Source organism: Mesitornis unicolor, unplaced genomic scaffold (genome assembly GCF_000695765.1).
Source record: "Mesitornis unicolor isolate BGI_N332 unplaced genomic scaffold, ASM69576v1 scaffold38708, whole genome shotgun sequence".
Classification (NCBI taxonomy): domain Eukaryota; kingdom Metazoa; phylum Chordata; class Aves; order Mesitornithiformes; family Mesitornithidae; genus Mesitornis; species Mesitornis unicolor.
In genome coordinates this window covers 10,961-21,202 of record NW_010200524.1, presented here as the reverse complement: position 1 = coordinate 21,202, position 10,242 = coordinate 10,961, and the positions used below count along the sequence as shown (strand labels likewise).

Here is a 10,242-nt window from a genome sequence, read left to right as displayed (position 1 = left end):
AGCGGTGCTTTTGTCCAGTGACAGACCTAAAAAATATTTTTTCCTCAAGCTTCAAGAGTTGTGCCAAAAAAGACCTAAAACTTGCAAGGGACATTAATTCAACTAATTATAGCTACAGGTGAATAGGACTGAATAGGAGTAAAAACATAATGGGCATTTATTCTATTCCATGACATAGGAGCAATATAGGCAAACAACTTCACAGTTTTCTGGTCACAGAACAGCTCCCCAGTGGTTAACACACATTTTGGCTGTTGACAGAGATTCTGCATCTGAAGAAGCAGTTCCTATTTTCCCTTTAATGCAAAGTTTAGGTGTTATCCCTAATCCAAGAAATCTCCGGAAGGTGTACACATCTTCCCTGAATTAGAAAATCTGCTCACAGGTTTAAGACTCGAGCCTGTGCTTAAGAGCTACTTTCGACGTGGAATGAATGTACAAAGCTTCAGTGATAAGGAGCAAGAATCCTCTCTGCTTTGTGATGTGTATTAAACTGAGAGTTGCAGGCATCAAAAAAATTCAACCCATGCTTCTCATCCACCAGCAAAAATACTATTAGGAAAAAAGTGGAAAAAAGAAGTAAAACTTAATTTATCTCAAGAGTATTAAAGATACAAGGAGCTATGACAGATCACTGTATTTAAAACTACCACCATTACACACATTAATTCCCTGTCAAAATGAACATTAGAAAGTCAGGAATCTGATTAAATCTTCAAATGAATGTTTCCTCAACTTGTCAGACCTGCTACTCTGACCTCCTATTCTTACACCCAGACCTTTCGCTTTGACAATTCTCTCTATGGCTTCTTATCTCCCAGCTCAGGACCATAGATGTCAAATGACAGGATGGAAGATGGTGATAACATTCAAGTGCAGCTAGGGAATAAACCATATGGTAAACCAGAGCTTTAGAGAAGCCTTGCAAACATCTCCCAGGTGTAACACAGCAGCGTGGGCTCTCTCCTACTACGTGTAGCAGATGCATCCTGTTAAGGCATTGTAGATCAGGCTCACGGGCTGACCCAGGAGGTCACAGAGCTGGCAAGAGGCATGAAGCTGCTCTGCAAAAGAATGAGAAAACCAGAAACCCTTCCTAAAGAAGATTTCACAGGGGGAAAGTCTTTTGGTCAAGAGACGTCATTGCCCTGGGTCTTAAAGCCAGTTTGGTAAGAAAGACTTGTTCCAGGATTTGTCCTCCCAGTATGAATTTCTTCTAGTAAGAAAGGACAGGTCTTTAGCTATGGGGGGGTAGGGGGACAAACCAGGAAGCTGATGTTTGTACAGTAAGTGAGACATGCTACCTTTATTGCAATTTCAAAGCCTGAGACCTCAAGGCTTTATATTACACAATACTACTTTGCTGACATAAAAAATTGAGCACAGAGTACAATGCACTGGGAACAAAATCAAGTTTGCAGACAAATAACGCTACCAAGGATATAATCCAAGGCATACTCTTTAATTTCCTTGGGCAATACTTCATTTTGGTTACAGCACTGGGACAGTCCTTCTTACCAGTTTAACTTAAAACTGCCAGTGCAACGTAGCTGATTTTAAAAAAATATAGAGCTGAAGTGCACATCTTGGAGAATGATGCAGCTTTAACATTTTCTGCTCCCAAACCTGGACTGTCCCCCATGTTGTGCCAGTATAGCTGACTGGGAACTCGGGCACCTCCTCCTTCCAAACTATTTAATGCACATCCACTCATCTCCTACATATAAGTGGTAGAAATTTAAGGCTGCACGTCAGTACAACAAAAAAGTAATTACCTTGCTAATGATTTTCTTTTCTGCTCATCTCTTTAGAGATAATGACCTGACAAAACTAATTTATTTAAGGGTTGGTCCTGACATGGTGATGTCAATGAGACAGGGTCAAATCCTGAATACTGAAGGCAAAGTGAGAGGAAAAATAATCCAAAAACCAAGCCATCATATTTAATGCCTGCCAAAACTCTTTAGATTTTAATTTTTTTTTAAGTCTCTCACTTATCTTGCTTCCACAGTAACGTAATGGTAAGGATGAGAACGAAGCTGCCTTCTTCCCTCTGCAATTAAACAGGTGACTGCCCCTTACAGCTGCAGTTTTGTGAAATGGAGTGGCTGGAAAGACCACACTGTAACATCTCTAATTATGAGCAAAAAGTGAGGGGATCTTCCAACACAAATCCAGCACAGATGCTGCAGACTCATGCTGCTACTTAGTCTGGATCATGATGCCTCCAAGCCTTTTTCCAAAACTTATGTGAAAACCTGAAACCACTTAAGGACAGAACAAGAACACTGAAGTGTATAACAATGAGTTATTTGGAATTCTTGAAGAAAAGGTTATGGGATGCCTTAGTGGCCTAGTGGCAAACAGGCAGAATTTGGGTTTTAGTCTATCTCATCTGGCTTCCTGGATCAACAGAGTCAGGGAGTGGTTAGAAGTATTTTGGGATGATGAGGAAGGAGTCTCACTTTTCCTCCCAGAAGATGAGCTATATATATTTTTCTTCTTATACTTATTTGTGTTTCTACATGTTTGTTGTTCCTGTAATAAGAACAGAACTCTCTACATGGGAAGTAAGAAAATATGATCAAGTGTGGACAAAAGGATAAGATGAGGAAAGCTGGTTATTATGCACAAGTGAAGACTGTGATTAGTCCTCCAAAACTTGGCTAATGCCTCAGACAGCCTAAATGTGTGGGTCTGCTTATAGAAACAACATTAGATTTCAACCGCAGTAGCTACTATAACCTCACTGTCAAGGAGTGACCTAAACCAGTTGAGAAAGCCTTGATCTAAACAGAATCCCTGCTATAGCTCTCCTGGTCCTTCACTAGAGAGTTTTGCTACTACCTCAAATAGTGTGAGCCATAAAGTCACACAGAAATAGTTGTGTTGGTAAAGCCTAGCATAAAAATAGACACAGCTGTGCCAAAAGAACACAGCTTTACTCAGCTTAACCTGGATAAACTGGGAGAGAAGGAAGGCAAAAATTTACTTCCAGGAGGGAAAAAAACCCACAAACAACAAATCCCCTTTCTCTGACCTGTCTACATAGCTGGAGACTGTGTGGAGACTTGCTGGCATAAGTACAGTGGCAAAGGCGCTTCCAGAGCAGAAATACTTTAAGAGACACTTTTTGAGAAGCAGGAGTAAAGCACGATGCATAAGATCAGAATCATTTTGTAGTTGAGCATCTTTTAGTAGAAAGTAACAGAGGAAATATGGCTGCAAGAGATCTTGAGCAGCCATCTCATCTGTCTTGCAGGAGCAGCCATTCCTGGTAAATGGTAACTGTTTGTCTACCTTGTTCTTAAAAACCTCCAGTGACAAGAGATTCTGGCTGAAAGACTGTGGTTATACACTGCTCTTACCCACTTCTTCAATGACCACTTATTGTTAAAAGTATTTTTTCATGGAGAAGGAAATGGATGCCTATACCTAAAGGCTAAACCATACAAGGGCAGATGTTTATGCTAAAATAGCATATGTGGTAAAGCTACAGAAAGACATATGAAATCCAGCAATAATTCATGCAGACACAGCCTCAGCCACTTCTGTATTCTCTGCAGAGCAGATAAAGAAACAAAACAGCACCTTGAATGAGGATGACACTCCTCACTCTGCCCCCTTCCCAAAAGGGTTCAAGAGATGAGAGGATCAAATTATGAATTCTTTTCTTTCTGTCATAAGAGTGAAGCACTGGGAAATGGAGCACCTTGAAAAACACAGGAAAAAAGAGAAGCCTTGATGTACCACAGACATGGTGTAAATCTGAGCAAAGAGTGAACCTCTTAAGTACACAGCAAGTCAGAGAAAGGAGTTCTGACCGTTAACAGGGAAGTGAGGGCCTTTAAAACAGCCTGAAGAGCAATAAGGAATAACAATAATCTCTGAAAACATTAGCACAATAAAAATGTTCCCTTTTCTCTCTCTCTTCGTATTTCCATAACAGACTTTCAAGAGGAACAAAACGTGCCTGTAGTGTCATTGTTACTAAAAACTTTGGCTAGAATAAGGAGTAAGCATCTTATTTTCTTCTGCTTTTCCTTTGACACTTCAGAAAACTCTCCTACTGCACAGTGAAGTACACGTGAATGTCTGCCACGGTAAAAATAATAAGCACAGTTTATGGCTTTGGCTTGTCTTTGTAAAGAAGTGGCACACAATATTTTAAGATGAAAATGTTTTAAATGCCATTTTAATGTTAATACTTACTTGAAAATATTGAACAAGCTAGGTATTAAAAAAGGTTGTAACACTGAACAGCTCTTACACTACCATTAAGTCATTTAAGATTGCACATCCCCAGGCACAGTTTCACAGACACTAAAACTATCCTAAGCTGGTGCTGCTGCTGAAAAAAACCTCCAAAACTGCCTCTTCAGTTAGGCAGAAGAGACTGAGCAGAACATTAATGGCCACAAGCAGTGAGGTACACTGCAGCCATCTGAAAAGGAACAAGAGGCTGGTGGAGTGGGAACAACACAACCCTAGGCATCCTGAGCTGCTCATCAGTAAGATCAAAACATCCTTAGATATGGGGTTAAAGCCCATCTTGTAAATGAACAAGGTGACTTAGGGCTATCATCTAACTGCCCATCTGACAACCAGTTCTTGCAAAGAACTTCCTTTCCTCCTCTTTTCCCCATTTCTTCTTATGATCCTGTCTGATGCTTCTCCTTTAGCTGGCAAAGCCAATTCACTCTGCGGTTACAGGAGCATCACTGGCAGCAGAAAGGAGCGGAGCACTTGTCCAGAGTTGAGCAACACCACCACCTTCTTTAGCTAAATTAAATTAACTAAGATGAGTCATCAAATCACACTCAGGATATTTGTTTTTGGTTTGAGGGTTTTTTTAAAACGTTCAGTTAGCATTTTAACAGAAACACAGATTACTGTTATCACAACTACAGAATTAATCATACTTATACAGCTACAACTGCGTAGATGTGCCAGTCACCAGCAACAAAATCTTATGTATTGCCATATTCTTAATCAAGCTTGAAAACATTATATTTTGCCTTCGCTGCCCCACATCCATTGTTCCACGTACAGCTTAAGTGGTACTGTCTTTTGAGATATTCACTGTAAAAATCCAAACATTAATACTTACAGTTCCAGGCCTTGAGAAGTCGATACTATGTGTTACACTTTGTCTCATCTGATTGCTAAACAAGCGAACACAAACACTTTGAAGATACTCTGGTGTGATCTACAAATGAGGAAACATAAGGAGAGAACAGGATTATATAAAACTTACACTTTCTACCAGACAAGTATTTCTATACTAAAGGTTGGTGGGTTTGGTTTTCGTATGTGGTGGTGGTGGTGGTGGTGTTGTGTTTAGGGTTTTTGTTCGTCTGTTTAAGAGGGTGAGAAATCGCACACCTGAGACTCATCGACGCAAGCACAAGGTACATACTGCAACTACAGCTTTGTTCAGAAGTTAAGAAAACTGTAAACTCTTTTTGTCTGGGAATAGTTACGCTATTCACAACAATGATGCTAAACACTTCCAGAGAGCATAGAAGAAAACCAGAATTCGTCACACCTGTGTTTGCACACAGATTTTCCTCAATCAAAAGGAAGTTCCCCAACAGTAAGCACAAAGCAGGTTTTTCTATAGACTTAGGCAATGAAGTGCTGATTTGTTGTCTAGCTATAAAGCAGAACTTGCACAACTGCCTTGTACGGCACAGAGAATGAATATGAATTACGCAGTATAGCACTTTGTGTTTCAATGCGAAACATCTCAGAAAGTTTAGGGTTTTTGTTTTGGAAAATCACAACAGAACTGCCTAATTTCAGACCACTTATTAGCTTCCCCAGAATAGAGGTGAGAGGACCGAGATAACAGAAACAGGAATGGGGACACTTCTGATATTCTCAGACTTACAGTGAGACAACAAAACTCTTCAAAGTCAAAATGCTGTAACTTCAACAGGACGTTATTCAGCACCCAGCTCCACTTCGGATTCAGAAATGACAGCCACCAAGATTCAAAGCGAAAGAGCGCCCTCAGCTGGACACACTTGGGAAGGAACAAATGCCCAGCACAAGGCTTACAAGGGAAATGAAACCAGCAACCAGCATGTGTAACAAGAGAGAGCCAGTGCCTGGCTCCTCCACCCCAAGAGGTAAGGGGATATCACCTTGGAGAGCACTGGAGTGTGAAATGGAAGGCAGCAAATAACTGACTCTGTGCTTCTTATTGTTATCAAAGCTCATGTGAGCAGATACCTTTCCTAATCTGCTGTATGGCAAAATCCACACCTACAGGCAAATGCTTCCCTGCAGTAATGATGTGAGCGGTGATCCCAGATGCAGAGTAACAAACTACAAGATGTTCGCAGCGATGACACGATGAAAGCACTGACTTGTCAGCAGGCAGCACAGAAACTCCTAGGCCCTTCCCCCTGCTAACAATTCACAGCTTTAAAAGCATCTAGAGGCCACTAACATCTGCTGTAAGAATAATCTCAGGTTATAAGGAGGTTATAGTATAGAGAGGCCTGTTTGCAGAGAAGAGGGCACAAAAGATGAAGCATAAAGTCATCTCTATAAAAAAATAACTATAAGAAAGTGGTATCTTCTCCAGTCACAAACATGTGGCCTATTTCACACAGTAACTCATTCACTCCTGTGCCAGTTCCCTTTACCAATTAAATCAACAAGTTCAGCTTAGCAGAACAGAGAGCAAAGCTTTTCCCCATCAAAATTCTGGATAAGATTGTTTCCACCACAGTGTAACCTAAAACAGACCTGGCAGCAGTTTTAAGTATTCAACCTCTGATGGGCTGGATTGTATCGATAAATACAAAAACGCCCTCTAATCACTGCTGATGCCCAAAGGTGGCTCTCACAAGAGACCTGCCTTGTGAGATGGTGATAGTTTCTTCAAGATTTCTGAGCCAGCACAGTTCAACCCATCTTCTGCAACACCTTTATCCTAGTGCAAAGGGGCAAGAGAAGAATTTCTCATCCAAAGCGCTGTTTCATTAGTAAAGAGACACAGTAATTACAGAAATGCTCGTAACTATGAAGTTTAATTCCCATTTTAGTGGAGTTTTCTCAATTTTCTAGGGTCAGGGGAAGCAAGTAGACATCTGAGTCATCTCTTACCATCTTGCCATTGACCGTGGCCTCCAAGGAATCCACCAGCTCTGCAGTGACTCCAATGAGATTATGGTAGTCTGCCTGCATTTTGTTAAATCGTTTCAGGTAGGTCATGGCCCTGTGCTCAGACTCCACTAACTGTTGATGAAGATGTTGCAACATTTCTGTCAAGAGAATAATAAAAGAAATAACATCACCTTTTCGACCAAAAGGATAACAGAACCCACGAGCATTTTTACTGCTCTGAAGAGACAACTTCAACTGCTGCTGTTGCTGGACTTCCAGCTTGCAGTGAGATTAATACGCTATCATCTTCCACATTCACTAAAGTAAGAGAGGCTAAAAAATATTATCACGGAGCAACTGCAAAGGTCAAGCTGCCACTTCAAAGGTAAAACCACAGAACGAGATAATAACAGTACCCAGAGGTTCCTGCGAACGTTTGTTAGAGGACACTGTGAGGCTGGGTGTTTTCTCCAGTTCATTTATAGAAACAGACCACTCATATTTAGGTTATGGAGTGCTTTGCTTATTTTAAAGTAAATACCAAGTCATCTGTCTTTTAAGGAAAGTGGTACAATTCACAAAGAAAAAGCCCCAAAGATCAAGTTATCCAGCTCCTAATCTGCTATTAGAATATTCACCTAATTCTTCCAAGTTGCAGGGAATTCTCTACTTCGTTCTCTACTTTTACATAAAATATTTCAGGTGATTTCATAATTTACTGGCTGATGGGAAGCTATATTGGTTACTTTTACTAGCTTCAGTTTCTGAAAATAATTCTAAATTTTAAAATTTTTAAAAAAACCAACATTCCTGATACATTTTGTTCCTTTGATTTCAATTACTTCAGAGATGAAAGAATCAGACTAAACATCACAATCTGCATCTTCCATCCCAGTCTCACACCCAGCCACATTAGCATTCTACATGGAAGTCAGGCACAGAATCCAGAGCTGTGTACCACAGCGCACATCTTCATGACTGGACGAAACTGGGAAGGGAGGCACAACAATCCTATTGTTACAGCTGATGGTTATGGTTTTTGCTAGAACATCATGTTTTAAATTAGTTTGCTGAGAAGCCAGGATTGCTCTAGTGTTGTGAAAATGGCACTGTGCCCATCTGCAAGCAGACACTGAGTATTTACCACAGGACCTTCTTCTGTTAAACAACGAGCAGCAAGCAGCTCGAGCACAGGGTTTCAGGCAGATGGAGGATTCCTTTTCACAGATTTTAAATTTGTGTGTGTGTCAGGGGAAAGCACTCCAAACAGCCCAATATGACACAGTGAAGGTCCAAACAGACCCCAGAGAGAAGAAAAACAGAATAAGGAGCTAAGATGCAAAACTGGAAACTAGAACAACTAGATCCTACCCTGGCTTTGAACAGACTTTGCCCATGATCTTTGAGGAAATTATTATCATTTTTCATGATTCACTGTCTCTTTCCACTAAGATGTAGCTCATATGCTCCTGTAACATAGAAGCATTGGGAAACATAACTGACACAAACAGAAATCTTTGGGACCTTCATTTGGAGTTGTACACACAGTTATGCACTGTATGTAAAAAAAAAAAAGCTCAGCATGTGACACCTTGCAGCTATGCTAAACAAGCTCTGGAGAATTTGGGTATAGTTACTTAAAAACCATCCCTTGCTGTTTGCTCCCCTGTTTAAACTCAGGCACAGAGCTCTGCTGTCCCACAGCAGCTGGCACAGGGCTGGAAATCTTAAGCAGAGGGAAAAACGAGGAGTGGAAACGCTGTATTGGCACCACGGCTTATCTGGTAGAGCCTTCACAAGTCGTCTTCTACAATGGCAATGTAGTTACAGTGAAGGTAATGATGCACTAATCCTGCACAAATATCTGCCAAATAACTTCTGACAAACTGCTTCAAAAAGCAATAAATACACAAACATCAGAGACGCTCAAATGCCAGAAAAATAACACTCAAATAGAACTGTCCATAAAGCCTTCGTTGCAAATGAAAAGGATCAAAGCCATTAGATAGCTCTGTAAATTCAGATGTTGGAAATTGCTTTAAAACTTGTCCCATCTGATGGATTTTTAGGGTTTCTGAAATAGGCGGCCTTCATCTCATTTATATGAAAAGCAGTAGATGGCAGAACAGCTTATTTTAACTTTCAGAAAATGCAGCAAAATTATCTTTTTAATGGGATCTTTTAGAGAAAATGTGCATTAATAGACTTTAGCTACCAACTTTAGCTACAAATCAACAGCCTTAAAATAAAGCATGTAATACGGAGGAGGCACATTTTCTTAATTCTAATCTATATTTTTTCAAAATTCATGAGTTAAGGAAAAAAAACCCCAACAGTTATTTTACTCTTACAGCCTCCTCCCCTCTAAGAGTGGCTGCTGCCTCAGAATTGCTCACAAATCACAGCATTCTGCACCTGCAGGATTTGTGACCGACATCAAACTGATATCAAACTGCAAATCAACCCAACCTTATGATCTTTTTATTGTATTTGCTAAGAGGGAGCCAAAACTGGTGTGAAATACCAATAGAAGCTGAGATAAACCACAGATCCTGTTCAAATCCAGCAAAATGCACTGGAAAAACAATAAAAACCCCCCACACTAGAAGAGCTCCCAGTAACATTAGGTAACCTTGCTGAAAACGTCGAACTTTCTACTCTTCTTTAAGCTGTTACAACCACCTCAACTGCAATCCATAGTCACCAACTTAAAAATCAGAAGAGTTAAGCTAGCTCCAAAGACAACCCCAATTATTCTTCTTTCATAATAATCATTCCACTTTGATTTTCTTTTTACTCCACAGGCATCACTGCTAAACTGCTACCACAGCTTTAATATGAGACGGCTCCAAAAGAAGAGTATTTTTCTCAACTAATAAGGATTCTGAGATCAATCACTGCGCAAAACTCGCCACTTTCCAGCACTTTATTCCTTTGCCTCGATGAGCAAATTGGAATAGGTTTTTATTTAACTGTGATACAACGCATTTGATTCAGAAATTTCCACTGGATGTATCTAGAGCGTGACTTTGACTCAGAGGAAAGTTGGAAGCACCAAGTCATGAAACAAACTTACTCATAATTTTCTTGCTTTTCATAGACCAGCAGGGAAAATTTCCAGTG

At 40.3% G+C, this 10,242-nt stretch overlaps 1 protein-coding gene across 1 annotated transcript in view; it reads right to left on the bottom strand.

The window, feature by feature from the left end:
* Positions 1-10,242, bottom strand: part of ARMC9 (armadillo repeat containing 9) — a gene marked incomplete at its 3' end in the record, with an annotated part of 55,702 nt that overhangs the window by 34,721 nt on the left and 10,739 nt on the right. Inside the window, exons 7-8 of the mRNA XM_010189787.1 lie at positions 7,120-7,277; positions 5,111-5,209 (exon numbers count right to left, since the gene is read on the bottom strand). Of these exons, the coding sequence (XP_010188089.1) occupies positions 5,111-5,209; positions 7,120-7,277 (257 nt within the window). The remainder of the gene's footprint in view (positions 1-5,110; positions 5,210-7,119; positions 7,278-10,242) is intronic.